Genomic DNA, 16,820 nt, shown 5'->3' on the forward strand with positions numbered 1-16,820 from the left:
GATGATTAATAGATCACATGTTTGAAGAAGAAAAGCTCAAAAGAATTCATTCTAACCATTAATGTGCAAACAATAGCCTACCGCCCCCACTGCAGATGTTTAAAAGCATCCTATACTCCCAAAAAAATAAAACAGATGATTTCAAGATATTGTTCATGGGTACTAGATAATTCAAAGCCACTCGAGCAAATGGCCCTAAGCACCCTACATCACATCCAATTAGAGAAATAGCCAATGTTCTAATCTAAGGAACATTATTAGCTATGTAACAGATGGGTGAGCGACAATAAAAAAGCTCAACTTTTTCTACAATCCAAATCAGAATTCCAACAAAAGAGCTAACCATCCATTTAAGTTTTCGAAACAAACTACAGATGCAGCCTAATACCGCAAACTGTTACACAGCATTAGCTTGTAGACATCAGAGTACTTCAAGGAAACACACTCATTGGATAGGTTCCACAAATAACCAATCACAAAATATACTTGAAAGCATCAATGTTATTTTTAGAGCAACAGATGAAGAACTGTGCCGAACCTGACTGATACGACAACATCATATCTAGCCACATTCATTGTCTCAGAAAACTATAGACATTTCACTTAGGCAAACAAACAGTATGGAGGAAATCTCCATTTCAAGGCCTAAGAATACGTACTTAGGTGGCACGGCCTCTGATAACGTCAATGCCCATCTCAGTAGGATCTGTCGCTTGCAACTCTACCTGAATACCATCAAGCTCCCTCTTGAATCGATCCTTGGAACTTGCATAGAGCATCTTACTCCTCACCCTCGCTGTATCCGGAGACCTTAGGAAGCAAAAGTCAAGCAGTGTAATTGAAGATTGGAACATCGAGAAACTTAATTAATTCTTTACGTAAAAGAAAGGTTACCATGCGATGAAGAAAATTTTGCTTTTTTGGCAATTCTCCTCTGTTACAAAGTCAAAGTCGTAGATAGCATATCGACACTCTTCTGCGGGAAGGCTTGCAGTGAAATCCTCATAGCTCTGGGCGGGCTCCCCAAGCTTCTCAACAACAACCTGCTTTAGCTTCTCATCTATCTTGAAAATTACGAAACGATAAGTTCTCTTTGCCTTCAATTCCAAGAATTTAAGCTTGCAGTCATCATCCACGGCCATCCCTGACGCTGCATTGGCCTAAGAAAGAAAGGGAACAGATTTAAGCAAAACCGATATCATACTTATGATAGTGCAAGCATAGACAATGTGAGATCTGAAAGATATCAAATCTAATTGCAATCGGGCAATGCACAGCTGAGAAACTGTAAGAAGAGTTTCCAGTTGGTTTGCTGAACCCACTGTCCATCTTGTTAGGCATAAATAGCCTGCAGCCCCAAACAAAAACATCACCCATTGGACAATGCTAGTTTTCCAATCGTGAAACATTGACCATTTTCTATCTTCCACAGTTGATTTGATTGCCACAGATCAGGCAGCTAGGATTGCAAGATCCGTATGGTTTTTCAACCATGAGCTATACACAGAGGGGGGGCTCTCTGGATTACCAACACTATATCAACTTGTACAGTGATCACTGAGTAACAATGAACCAGTGATGTGCATGAGTAGAAAGAGGATTCCACATTCCATGCTTGCCCCAGTTTTGGAGCACTCAGAATACAGATCCAGAAAAATAAACTAAGTAGGGTTAATTAAGAGAGTAAGTGATGGGATTTTATTAATAGAACTCGTGTTAGGCAAGGAGATAATCAACGTTATTGGTGCAAATGCAATGCAGGAAGGGTTAGAGGATAGAATAAAGAGACAAATCTGGGAGGATATCGATTGACTAATGCAAGAAATAATGAATGGAGAGAGGAGATTCGCAGGAGGAGATTTACACGATCGTGTAGGAAAAGAAAGTAGAAGATATGAAAGGGTATATAGGGGATGTGGTTTTGGGAGGAGAGATGAGATTTTATTTTATTTTTTTTGTTTGGGGGGGGGGGGGGGGGGTTGGTTTCTATCCTTGATTTCACTATGGCATATAGCTCTAGCAAACACATACTTAGAGAAGACAGATGAACATTTAATAACTTTAAAAAGTGGATCATATACAAGCTAAATACATTTCTTCCTACTTACGAAGACAGGACGATCAATATGTAAGGACCGGAAGGTGATACCTGGATAGAGTTTGACTGCGCAACATAGGTTAGTGGTTATGGATGTTTACATTAAGAGATGAAAGAAGGGGAATGAAATTAATAGGTGTCCAAAACTAGTTGGTGCAATTTAAAAGGAGAGAAAGCAATGTTATTCTAAAATATATTGATGGAAGAAGGAATGTGGGATGTCGAGGAAGAAAGGAAAGTTATGTGGAAGGAGACAGCTGATTGCATTAGGAAAGTGGCAAAAGATGTTTTAGGAGTATCTAGAGGGAAAAGCCAGCCACATGAAGAAACTTGATGGTGGAAGTATGCTGTACAAAAAGCTATTAACAAGAAACATGCATGTTTTAAAGCCTGACAAGGGACTAGACATCTAGAAACAATGAAAATCTTAAACAATATAGAAATGCCAATAAGATTGCTAAGAAAGTAGTGAAGCTAAAATTTAAACTTAAGGCTTATGATGATCTTTACAATAGATTAAGGGCAAGAGAAGGTGAGAAAGAAGTCTTCAAACTCGCAAAAATGAGAGAGAGGAAAAGTAAGTGCCGAGATCATGTTAGATGCATTAAAAGCAATGACTAGAGGGTACTAGTCAATGAAAATGAAATCAATGAAAGGTGGAGATGCTACTTTCAGAACTTGCTAAATGGTAATCACTCTGAAAGCATAAAGATCGAAGGAAACACAAACTGATATAACACCGGCGTCCATAGATACTTCCGTAGGATTCAGTTATCTGAAGTAAATTTGAGACAAATGAAAACACAAAAGGCCCTTGGACCTTATGGTATACTAATCAAGGTTTGAAAGTGTATGGGTGAGGAATTAGGTTATTTTCATTGACAAAGTTGTTCAATAAGATTGTACGATCAAAAGAAACGGGCAAGGGGAAGGCCTAAAAGGACATGGGTGGAGGTAGTACGAAAGGACTTGATGACCTATGATCTAATTGAAGTTATGGCCCTTGATAAAGTGGCATGGAGGAAAATGATTTATGTAGCTGACCCCAATTAGTTGGGATAGGGCTTAGATGGTGACTATGATGACCACAAGTCCATCAATTAGTAATCATCAAGGATACAGATCGAACAAGAAATTCTGACCTGGGAAAAAAAAGCACTGAATTGTAATCAGATCACATTCTTAGAATCTACAGAGAGAAATTTTCTCAGCCAAAAGAATCCCCAAAAAGAACCGATGAATCATAAGCCAGATATGAATTTGAACGAAATATACAAGATCTATAAACACAAACCTTTCTTTCAACAGAACCTTAAATAACACAATCCATAATTTATCCATGAAAATTCACACAAACCAGAAGATCTGTGACATGTCAGTGATCCACCTCAACATTATCACAAACTTCCCATCACCAGCATATGAATCCAATGGAAAACTCGATCTAAAGACAATCATATAACAAGATCAGTTTTCAGCTCAATAACAGAATCACAAGGAAACCAGATCTGTCACCTCAGCTTTATCATCGAAATCTGCAACAATTCAATCGAAACCATCAAAGTTGCTCTGAGATTTGAGCAAAACCCTAGATCATATCTCCAGGATCTAAAATTCCATACCAAAAATGCAGAAAAAGCAACACAGCCGCCGATCCTCCACGATCTAAAATTCCATACCAAAAATGCAGAGAAAACAACACAACCGATCACTAGAGCCAGAAGATCTACAACGTCTACCACTACATTATCACAGATTTTCCATCACAAACACGAATCCCAAGGAAGGCAACATGTAAAGATCATCAGCTCAAAACCAAAAATCGAAAACCAAAGCTTCAGATAATCGGATCCGAAAGCAAAACAGATCCATCAGCGGGAATCGGATCAAAATCCAACGAAATCTCTCGGAATCGAAAGGCATAAGATGGATTCAGATCAAAACAGATCAAGCACCAAAAATCGAGAAAAAAAATCAGAAAAATCATACTCTAGGTGGGAAAAATAGAGAAAAGGAGAAAAAAAAAAGCTCACCATCTTTGAAGGATCTGATGATCGGAGAGAGAGAGAGAGAGAGAGAGAGAGAGAGAGAGATGATGGATTTTCTGCAAAAATCTAGGGCAACGAGAGAGGAGGAGATGGTTTGAATACTCTCTCTCTCTGCGATGTCAAGGGTTTGGAGGAAAACGAGCAGACGAAGCAAGGAAGCGAAATGAATGTGAAGACTCCTGGCGTTCGGCAGCCTCTTCTCTTCAAATATCATACGGTGGAACCAGTCGAAATGGATAGAGCTGGGATCTCTGTACACGTGGCATGCACGTGAGTAGATCTAGACCGTCCATCTAGTTGATCCCTCTAAAGTTGACGCAAGGTTTACGAAAAAGTCTAGAACAGTTATTGAACCCATTCAATCAGTGGCGTCAAGCTCTGTGTAGAAGCAAAACTTAGTGAACGGTAGATATTCATTGATGGTAAGTGAAGGATAATGGATGGATATGATCGATTCAATTTTTGAAATACTGGCCATCCACGATGTGCCCCACTGTCTGAACAGTTCCGATTGAGATATCATATTTCACAACTGCCAAGAAAAACGGGTGTACCATATTCCTGTTCTTCCAGCCATATCCTATCTCTCCTCCTATTGTCATGATGATGGTCATACATGAGATGGTGAGAAAGTACGGCCACCAATTCAGATTGCGACACGTCTCCATTAGCCGGAGAATCGCATGGATGCGGTCTACAGTCTCGCTCGCTGGAGTTGGCATCGGGTTTTATTTTTTACTTCCTACTTTTTGATACAAACACCGCCTTTCTCTACTTTCGGCGATGGAATTGTCCATTTTAGCCACCGAGAAAACATTTGTACTCTGGCAGACTTCGATAACTCATACACATGCATTTAGAAATTCTACATAAAATGTACTCATAATTCAATTATAACCGTCCATTTTATGTTACATAAAATTTATGATTATAAAAAAAAAAATTATGCCAGCTGATGCATTATATTTTCAATGATCAGAATGAAAAATAGTTTATGGTTCAAATTAAGCAACGAGATATCCTTTGGTGAGAATTTAGGAAGTTCAATCAATCTGATTCTGAGGTTATGATCAATCTAAGATAGGTCTCACAAATTGGACGGTTTCATTGCAGTAAATGAATGCAAGGTATACAGATGTGTTGGTCATTCGTGCGGGTACCATCGCGCTCTGCGAGAGTATATCAAGTAGCCCTCTTTTGTCGATGTCTCGTGGGAAAAGGTCGAAAAGCGGGTGTATGTTTCGGTAAAAGGGCGTGTAAATATCAGTACTTTACTTTCACTTAGGCGGTTAGGACAAGATTTCCATGTTAGTTTTGCACCATTTAAAAAATGGTGTTGACTCTTGTAGACGCACGTGGCATGGTTGCACCGCAACCCAGACCAACCAAACCGCTGTCCCAACTGTTGATGGAGCATAACAGAAAATATGGACTGTGAAGATAATAATAGCCTTCTCTGATCTTTTTCTTCGAATTTGGACCGTTCATTATTTTACATTTAACCATCCATTTAATGGCTGGTTGGGATTTATTGATCAGATTGGTTAAAAAAAATCTAGTCCATCTGAATTGGGGCCCACAATTTGGGTGGCCTGGATATCCGTACATAAGTGCACGCGAGGAGGATGAGTCGCCATCTTTTTAAAATAGTGCAGTACTAGCACGGGAGACGTGGCCTTTACTTTATTTGCACCGGAGGAATTAAGATCCTCGGCCCGTGGATTTAAAACAGTGCTCGAGCAGTGTCTCCGTACAAGTGGGGCCGTGATGCGTGATCAAGTCCATTGATTAGATGGGCCACGGACACCAGAACATGATTCAAAAAAAAAATTTAGATTGGATTATCCAAGGCGTCAGTGAACTACATTCTTCCCTGTCGAATGTGGACAATTGCCTATTTTTCTCAACGGTCCATTTGTTTTGGACATATTAGTTGTAATCAATATCTAGATGTTGATATTTGTGGTGACACCCAGAGCTCAACTGGCAGATTGAGTAGATACCTCGTTTCAACACTTGAGGTCTTGGTATCGATCCCTAGAGGGGTGGCTAATATGGAGTGTGTACCCACATGGGTGTGTACTAACAGGCTAACCCAACCAAAAAAAAAAAAACAAAAAAAAACAAAGAGATATTTGTGGTGCATGATCCAGCCACATCGGCTTCCACCATTTCAACGGTCGGGATCACATGTTTACTTCACCGGAATGAACGGATTGAAGATGGAATGCATGTCCTTAGGACGCGGATCGAATAATTCCTGACTTATGATGGGCGGTGAAGGGGAAAGGATTGGCTACTCGCCTACTCCCCCTGCCACCAGCCCAGTGGCTGGTGGTCCGTGTTCTGTGGACCCTGCAATGATGTATTTATTTCATCCATTTCATTCATCCATTTTTAAAGATCCTTTTAGGTTTAATGCCAAATTTTGGAGGGATATAAATCTCAGGTGGACCGCACCACAGGAAAACAATAGTGATTGGATATTCACCATTAAAATCATCCTTGGCCCCACTGTACTGTTTATTTGGCATCCAATCTGTTAATTAGGTAATACGGGCAATATGAATGGAAAAAACAAATATCTATCCAAAACTTTTATAGCCCCAGAAGGTTTTTAACGGTCGACGCTCAATCGACATTGTTTCCTGTAATGTGATCCAATTTAGATTGATATATACCTCAGTTTTGGTCTCATACCATAAAATGATATGGAAAAATAGATGGATGGCATGGATGAAACACATAAATCATGTTGGGCCCACATAGCACCGACCATCAGCCATAGGCTGGTGGCAGGGGGAGTAGCCAATCCGCATCCGCGGTGAAGGATATGACGATGTGATAGTCCGCTACCACCATCAACCGCTGGCTGCCCACAGACGTGCACGCAATGCTTCCAAAGTAATCCAGGCGGTCCAAATCTCAAGTCCGGAGTGGCATGAACGATCCTATCCATACAAATGGTTGTTGACATGAATTCGATGGTCGGAAATAAAATTTTCGATTGGTCCAAACTAAACAAGAGAAATCAGATGGCTGAGATTGCTTAATTCCGGTGAAACTTCGTACAATGCTAACAAGCAATGGGGCCCAATTCGTGTTTGATCCAGATTTCGTTACATGCATCCAACTGTACGGTGAACGAGACACTAAAATTCATCGAACGCTTGTGGCCCACCTAACGAGTGGATTGCTCCAATTTTTGTTCCAGGTGACCTTCATGGTATGGCCCACCATTTTCAAGGCTGAGATGTTCCGTCTTCAGTGACAAGTTAGTAGAAAATGAAAACAATCACGCAACATTATACGTGAAAAGGTGGACCCTCTTAACGTTGACTCCCAATGAAGCCGATTGGCCGGTGTACCACCCGACCTGGCTAGTGTGGGTACGTATCGTGCCAAGGCTAGCGCTGCTGCTCCTCGAGTTGTACCAACGGTTACCTGGCCCTGTAACGATGTATTTATTATATCCACACCGATTCATCTGTTTGGCAAGATTATTTTAAATCTTAAGCCTAAAATTGAGTCATATCCAAAAGCGCAAGTAGACCACACTATAAATAGAATTGGGACAATGATTCTCACAGTTTAGCCCCTAAAACATTCATAGGGCATGTGATGATATTTATTTTCCATCCAAACTGTTGGTAATGTCCCACAAATCCATGAATAGGAAAAATAAATATTATATTAATCCAAGAGTTTCGTGACCTCCAAAATGATAAATGTTCAATCCCCAGCTACTTTTCTGTTGTGGTCCACTTGATCCTTGGATCTGCCTTATTTTTCATCTCAAACCTTATGACGAGTCCATGAAATGGATGGATGAATGGGATATAATACATACTTCATGATGTGACTCTTAGACCCTCGTGACATCAACACATTAGTCAAGTCAATGGTGTGTGGTACATCAATCAATTTGCTTCTTACTCATAATTTACATTACTATTTGAGTTTGAATATACTAACAATCAAGTTGAATACGAGGCTCTGATAATCGATTTGAAAATGTTTATAATAAACCAATTAATTAAGTCATTTACATGCAACAGTATTGCTTTACATCATATTATGTTCTCACAACTCAATTGCTAAATAAATATGACAAAGACAAAGTAAAACATATAATTCGGGAAAATAACATTAATATCAATAAGATGACACAATTGGCAGGGGAACTTCATATCACCCAGGGTTGGGATAATTAAACAAAAAATATTCATAAGAAGTCATTACGTTCAATTTTTTAAAAGGGATTGACCGAGGAAATTTATTAGGTCGGACGAACGAAAATAATTGGAGAGTCTCAATTATAAATTATCTTCAATCTCCTCATACCAAAATCAATTGAGACCTTAGAAGAACGATTATAAAATATGGCATAATTGGTAATGAATTGTTTCGAAGAGGAGTTGATGGGTGTGCTATTGCGATACCTGAGTAAGAAATAAGCCATGCTAGATATAGTGGGAGTAAAGGAACCTATGGAGCGCATCAAGTTGGGAGAAAAACAAGGCTTACATTATGATATTATGGATATTTCTGGTGAAAATGACAGCGACAATATCCAATACACCAAAGGATGTGAAGCGTGTAAAAAACATGAGCCAATACAGCATATATCGGCTACCAAGTTATATCATATTGTTAAACATTGACCTTTTTTTAGAATGGGTCATTGATTTAATAAGGAGAATTTATCATCATTCATTTAAGAATCACAGTTTCATCATTATGGTTATTGATTACTTCACTAAATGGTTAGAAGTAAAGCCTATGATAGGAATCGACCATCAAGAGATTATTAAAATTATTAAAACCCATATAATCCACCGATTCAAGATTCTTGAATCAATCACTTTGGACCAAGGTGCATCTTTCTCGTCTAAGGAAGTTAAGGCGATGGCCAATTAGTATAAATTTAAATTGTTGCATTCCACACTTTATTGTGCTCGAACTAACGGCCCGCATGAGACAAGTAACAAGGTCATTAAAAATATATTGTGCAAGATGATAGATGGAAATCCTAGGGAATGACATATTAAATTGTCTAAAGCCCTCTAGGCTCATCAAGACTCACCTCGAACAAGCACAGGGGTAAGTCTTGTCGTGCTTACATATGGGCATGATGTTGTGTTACATCCAGATGTAATTGTGATGTATTTAAGAATAGCTTATCAAGTTAATCTCATATTGGTTGAGTTCGCAAAGGCTACGCTAATCAAATTGGATGACTTAGATGAAATACAACTAAAAGCTTTAAACTTTATTGTATTCAATAAAGTTAGAGTGGCAGGAGCTTATAACAAGAATGTGAAAAAAAGCTTTTGAAGAAAGCAATTTGGTTTGTAATGTAATATTGCCTTTAGGAACTAAGGATGCCGCCTTTTGTAAATGGGTACCCACTTGGGACGAACCGTTTATTTTTTAAAAAAAATGAATAAATAATTCCGACGAGGTATTTATGCGCTTCACAATATGGAGGGGGGGGGGGGATATGGCAAGACCAGGCCAAATGATAACTAGATTATTCACATATCATAAATGATAAGTCGAAATCAATCAAGAATCAGAGATAGATGTAAGAAAATATAAATTTCATTACTAGCCCGATAAAAGAAGACAAAACAGGATATAGCCTAATTACATATATAAAGGGGGGCAAACAAAACATACACACACACACACACACACACACACAAAAACTAAGTCCAGCCGAGGTGCGGTTTAAGCATATACTGCATTTATTTCTTTAAATTCCTTAAAGGTACAATTTTTTATGGTTTCATTTATTTGCTTTTGTACCCTCTGAGATTCTCTACTTTCTAGAACACGATCGAAGAAGTGTAAAAATTGATCAATATGGCAACCAACTATGTTAGCCTTGTATTCTCCCTCATGCTTTTATTCATTGCTCTCATGCGACCGAGCTTGGTAGATATCAATGTAGGAGTTTATGAAATTTAGAAAAGTCTGTAAATAGTAGGAGTTTCTCCCATGGTATAGACGTTTAGTCTCTTGAATATTATCATATACTTCCTTGTGCTGAACTTGAAAAACCTGCGACATCACTTTATTGAAATGATGTTATGGATTTCAATGAATACGATCATTCTAAGCCGCATCACATTGATCATAAAAAGTATGTTTGACTCATTGTGAATGGCGGCACACTCGTCTATGCGTGCATATAGTATCTCAAGATCATTTTCGATAATGAAATAGTCATTACCGATGCGCTATAGTTTGGTTAGAACCTCCAGCGGATCCTTCGGTAAAGCATCAGTTTCCGCAATATCTTGGAACTCTCGGTTGAAAGAGTAAATTTCAAATTGAATGTTGGAATGGGCAAATGGCTCATATTCAAGGGAAAATATTTCATTTAAGAAATCCCGAGCCCAAGTAAGAGGGAAAATGGATGCAATAGCCATGATAGCAAGCATAAAAGTTGTAAATTCGGAAGTAGGAAAGATGATTGAGTACGCAAAGGAAAAAAAACCAATGACTCCTTTATATAAGGCTTATGGAAGTCAATCGTACCTTAAGTTGGGGTGTCATGACAATTGGAGTACACATTAATGGCATGAAACTTTTTCTATGAGGATAAAATGAATATGTGCATTACTTTTTATATTTTTACTATGTTACAAAGACAGTTATTGTAAGACCCATGTCCTAGCCTGTACTGCTCTGTAGGCTTCCGCGATCCTCTCGGTCGAATTCCGGCGACCCGCGATCTATTATCAGCAGTTGCACGTAACCTTGAGTCGTGTCCCGTATTTCAAAGTCTGTTCAACCTAAGACTTGTACCCTAGCGACAGCGCCTTCGTCGCGGTTTTAATACCGCGTATTACGCGTCGAGGCGATACCTAGGCCATGAGATGTGGGCCCGCGTTCAATTCGAGGATAAACGCCACACATTGCAATCCCTAAAAAATATCACATTAATCTCATCAATCACATCAATCAAGTATACATCACTCCTATCACTCACACCCATCCCCGAGTACAACCACCCCCCTTAAAGTCAATTTTCACTCTTACACAAGCACTCTTATCACTCACTCACCCATCACTCACATTTCTCATCTCTCTCATTCTCCCAAGCAACTCCCACGCCCAAGCTCCATGAGAGAACTTTGTGTGGCCCACCTTCCTACCTCTCATCTCCACCATCTAAAGTCCATCTCGACCGTTGAATCGCACCCCTTGAAGCTATAGATTGCATTGACGGAAGAAAGAAGAAGAGATCAAAGGTGGGTGATTTTATGATTTGATTTTGTGATTTGAGAGCCCACATATGGTGGGACCCATCTTGATGTATGCATTGTATTGAGGGGCCTATAGTGGCGGGGTCCCTCCGCTATTCGGTTCTCTCTCTCTCTCTCTCTTGATGGCCCACCTTGATGATATGCATTGCCCAAACCATCCATCTGTTTGGAGTGTGTGGCCCACCTGACGCATGTGCCGTATATCCATGTCGTCTAGCCACGTGAACATGGAACCCCCCTGACATATCTGTTATATATCCATGCCTTCCATGGACGTGGGCCCCACATGATGCAATGTTTTATCTACGTTGTTTGTCCAACGGGTGGGTTTCACCTGCCTGTCCGTTTGGACAGGCCCTGGATGAAGGGAGAAACAAATATCAACTAGATCCACACCGTCCACGTGGATGTGTGGACCCCACTGCAATGTATGGGTCTTATCCTAACCGTCCAGGAAGTGACCCACTTTGTATCTAGACTGTCCGTGCAGAACGCTGGACGTTCTTTCATTTCAAAAAATACATATAATAATAATAATTAATAAATAAATAATATAATATAATATATTATAATATAATTATACTATATGGAGGATCGGACCCCACCCACACGTATGACACATGTGGCAAGTGGGACCACCTTGATGTATTTATTTTATCCCCACCTTCCATCTGTTTAGGGGATGGTGGGCTGATCATGAGATATATGTTATATCAAAACCGTCCGTCCGTCTTTTGGCAGCCGTAGGACCCACTCCACACGTGCTGCACTTGTGGAGGTGGGGCCCACATTGATGTATGCGGTCTGTATCCACGCTGTCCATTGGGGGACGGTGGGTCCCAACAGTGTAGCTGCTTCATTAAACGTTAGCATATTCTGCGGTGTGGTCTAATCACGAGGTATGTGTGCCATCCACCGTCCATCCACCGTCTAGTGGTCTAGATGGTGGGACCCACCTTTAATGCATGTGGTTTATAACACCATGTCCATCTGTGGACCCCACCATGATGAGCGTGTGAGATCCACACCGTCCAGCAAAGGAAGGTAAGTCCCACCGATCAAGTGTTTATCTACCCCGTCCGTCGTTGGGGACTTACAATGGAGGCACGTGGCCCCACGTGTAGAGCCACTTAAGGTATACGTTTCATCCATGCCATCCACCGTCCAAATAGGCTGGATGGTGGGGCCCACCTTGATGTAATTGTTGTATCTGCACCGTCCAACTTGGGACGATGCTAGGCTTACCTCAATGTATGTGTTGTTCATCCGTGTTGCCTGCTCGGTGGAGCCCGTCTGCCACATGAAGGGCCTACTTGCTGTATGGCAGGCTCACTTGCTGTACAGCAGGCCCACTTGTTGCTGACATATGTTCGGCCCATGTATGAGGCCCATTGCGATGTACATTTCGGCCCATGACTGGGGCCCATTGTGATGTATATGAAGCCCATGAGATACGGCCCATTGTGATATGTGAGGCCCATATGATGAGGGCCACTATGATGTGTATTTGGCTCATGTGATGAGGCCCATAGTAATGTTTATGTAGCCCTTGAGTGAGGTCCATTACGATATATATTAGGCATTTGTGTGAGGTCATGGGCCCACTTTATGTTTGGCTCTATGTGGGCCGCTGCTTGGGAGCGATGTTGGTTGAATGTCCACATTGATGGGCAATGATGGTTGGATGTCCACATTGTGACCTTCTCTTAGGCCTTGTTAGGCTCATTCTCACCGATTTCGATCGTCGATACCAATTCCGATTGTCGAGGCCGATTGTTGAGGCCAATTCCAATTCCGATTATTGAGGCCGATTCCGATTTCAATTGTAAGGCCGATTCCGATCGTCGATACTAATTCCGATTGTCGAGGCCGATTCCGATTGTCGAGGCCGATTGTTAAGGCCAATTCCAATTCCGATTATCGAGGCCGATTTTGATTATCGAGACCGATTGTTGAGGCCGATTCTGATTATTGAGGCTGATTCGGATTCAGATTGTTGAAACTAATTCCGATTCCGATTATCGAGGTCGATTCCAATTGTTGTGGCCAATTCTGATTCCGATTGTCAAGGCCGATTGTTGAGGCCAATTTCGATTTCGATTGTCGAGGCCGATTCCGATTCCAATTGTCGAGGCCGTTTCCGCTTCCAACTATCGAGGCTGATTCCGATTGTCGATACCAATTCCGATTGTCGAGGCCGATTCCGATTGTTGAGGCCAATTCCGATTCTGATTGTCGATATCGATTACGATTGTCGATGCCGATTGTTGAGGCCAATTCCGATTCCGATTGTCGATACCGATTCCGATTGTCGAGGCCAATTGTTGAGGTCAATTCCGATTCCGATTGTTGAGGTCGATTATCAAGGCCAATTTTGATTGTCAAGGTCGATTGTTGAGGCCGATTCCGATTTCGATTGTCGAGGTCGATTATCAAGGCCGATTCTGATTGTCGAGGCTGATTGTTGAGGCCGATTCCGATTGTTGAGGCCAATTATCGAGGTTAATTCCGATTGTCGAGGCCAGATATCGAGGTCGATTGTTGAGGCCCAATGTGATGTATATAGGGCCCATTTTTTAGGCCCATTGTGATGTGCATTCAGCCCGTGTTTGAGGCCCAATGCGATGTATATGTGGCCTGTATTTGAGGCGCGTTGTAATATGTATTCAGCCCATGTTTAAGGCCCAATGTGATATATATGAGGCCTATATGATGAGGCTCATTGTGATGCATTCGAGGGTCAGGCGATGAAGCCCATTGTGATATGTGTTAGGCCCATGTGAAAGGTCCATCGTGATATGTATTAAGCTCTTAAGTGAGGCTCATGGTGTTGTATATTTGGCCCTTGTATGAGGTCATGGGTCCACTATATGTTAAGCTCTATGTGGGCCATTCCTTGTGGGCAATATTGGTTAAATGTCTACATTATCGAGGTCGATTGTCGATGTCGGTTATTGATACCGGTTATAAGTATGTGATAGCATAGCATCATGATACATGCCCATACACATCATTTGCGTGTTTGTTATGAGATATGGTTAACTGTTGCATATGTCATTAGGCAAGTTGTTATGAGACTCCCTGATAGGCGGGGGTTATCTCACATGAGTGCACGGTATGCGCAGGAATGATGCATGACTCGATTGTATGACTCATGCACCTTGCATTATGTGCCCTAGAGACATTAGGGTCGTAGCCTCCACAAGCATATCATGGATGGTCAAATGAGATACCGAAAATATTTGGTTCTAGCATACAGGTGCCATAGATGTCCCTAGGTGAAAATTTCTAAACCTTCGTAGCTAGGAGACGCTCCAATGTCGAGACCAAGTGGATATATATAGGCGCATGAGGGTCAAATACCAGGAAGCCGCGTCTTCTACTGTGTCGTGGTCGGTTGGGAGGGGGTGTCGCCTTACCCGCCCAAGAGTAGTGGCATTGCTAAGCTAAGTTTGACCAGCTCGTGAATGGGTCCGCTATCGACATGCCGGGTAAATATTGGTTGACTACTAACTAGGTGGATGGTGAGGTCTCTTCCACTTGCATGGTCACGCGTCAATGGGCAGCGATTTGTATGTAAAGTGTACTAGACCCCGGTGATAATCCCAGAGAGAAACCGTACTGATATGTTGACTTATCGAGTAAGAATTGCGTATTCATTCATTCACTATCCACTTGGGTTGGTAGTGCGTAACTAATTGTTGTGTACCTTCGTAATGGCAAGGATTTCGGTTGGGCGTGCGACTAACCTGAGATCAGGAGTCTACTACATTGATTTTGGCTATCCAAATTTAGGTATGAGACTGGTTTGGATAGAAGTTCCTTGTGGTGGATCTCATAAACTGCGATACTACATACTGTCATCCCGACTTCACTCCAGCTTGGTCATTTCATTCGCACAGTATATTACATTGCATCATCAACATCTGATATTTAGCTTACTGTCCTCGCATTGCATAGCTGATCTACATTTCTTCATCAGTATATGATATTGTTTTTATTATATTTTTGCATCGCATAACCTGGATAAGGCTGATAGTATTTATATGCCTATCCGTATGTTTTTGCATTACTCTAATATCGTTTAATTTGTGATCTTGCCAGTATTTCTGATATTGTATGATTTATGGGCTTATCAATATTTTCGCTTACTCCGATTACTCTGATATTGCTTACTTGCCACTTATCTTGTGCACATCCTTTCACCACACACTAAACTTTTTATAAGCTTATTGTAATACCCCGGATTTTTTCCAACTTAGAGATAGACATCCTTAGGCAATGGGTTGATTATAACATCTTATTAATTTCTTAAAACTCAATCTCAAAGTCTAAAATCACTTTTTTAACCCATTTCCTTCAAAATCTCACCTTTCACCACCTTATTCTTCAAATTTTTCTAAGTACTTTCATATTAGACATAAATCCTAAAGTTCAGGTGATGAAGAATAATATTGAAACTAAAATTTACTATAAATAGTAAATAAATAAATAAAATGGATTTATAACCATTGACCTTTTGGAATCTCATGAAATAAATAGGTTATTTGGATAGATCAGCTTCTCCTACCCCAAAATCATATATTGCATGTCGAATAACTCATTCCAGGTTGCAAAATGCACCCATTTTAAATATCGGGTGGCGAAATCACCATTAGACAGTCCAGCGGACCGCGGCGGCACCCCGGTTCGTCCGGGCCTGTCGGGCCGCAGCGGGCCAGGCGGCCCGTGTTCTGCCTCATTTTTTTTAATTTTTCATCCGATTTCAAAAAGTCATATCTCTCTCGTTATAACTCCGATCTAGGTGATTCAAAAGCTAGATTGAAGCTTGATAAGTCTAGTTTCATATAAAAATAAGTAAAAAAATATAATAAAAATTTTAATATAGTTAAATATAGGTCGTTGTGACAACTGTCCGAAAATTATTAGTTTGGACAGCTGCTACTTCTAGAATTTTTAAAATTTTTCTACGATACAAAATCTAATGAAATTTAGTAAAAATGAATTAGACTTGATGATGAACTACTAAAAAAATAAATTAAAATAATATACTAATTAAAAGTGCCAGAAAGGGACATAGAACTACCCTAGGATCATATTCTGTCATAATAAGGGCATAATTTAGTTAAGTACGAAACTGAATACTCAATAGAATTAGCTTGAACCATTTTAAATATGGACTGCAAGACCTAATATGTGTAGAACCTCTAATGCTACGTTACTTAAAAACATAAGATCCATCTCTAAACCCAATTGCTCTCGGGAGCACCTTGAAACTCCGTATCGGACCTGGACCGCTCGTCGAAAGTCCGATGATGGCAAAACTATACGGTTACGATCGCCTCGTTGGACTTGACTACCATCTCAGAAATCAAGTTCTAATAGTAACCAGAAACG

The 16,820-nt window shown here is 40.5% G+C and overlaps 1 protein-coding gene across 1 annotated transcript; it reads right to left on the reverse strand.

The window, feature by feature from the left end:
• Nucleotides 1-326: 326 nt before the first annotated feature.
• LOC131243630 (actin-depolymerizing factor 7) lies at nucleotides 327-4,334 on the reverse strand. The gene is made up of 3 exons (XM_058243122.1): nucleotides 4,132-4,334; nucleotides 895-1,160; nucleotides 327-810 (listed from the first exon to the last, which is right to left on the reverse strand). The coding sequence occupies exons 1-3, from the start codon at nucleotides 4,132-4,134 to the stop codon at nucleotides 660-662; spliced, it is 420 nt and encodes a 139-aa protein (XP_058099105.1). The 5' UTR covers nucleotides 4,135-4,334; the 3' UTR covers nucleotides 327-659.
• Nucleotides 4,335-16,820: the final 12,486 nt, after the last annotated feature.

Source organism: Magnolia sinica, chromosome 4 (assembly GCF_029962835.1).
Source record: "Magnolia sinica isolate HGM2019 chromosome 4, MsV1, whole genome shotgun sequence".
Lineage (NCBI taxonomy): Eukaryota > Viridiplantae > Streptophyta > Magnoliopsida > Magnoliales > Magnoliaceae > Magnolia > Magnolia sinica.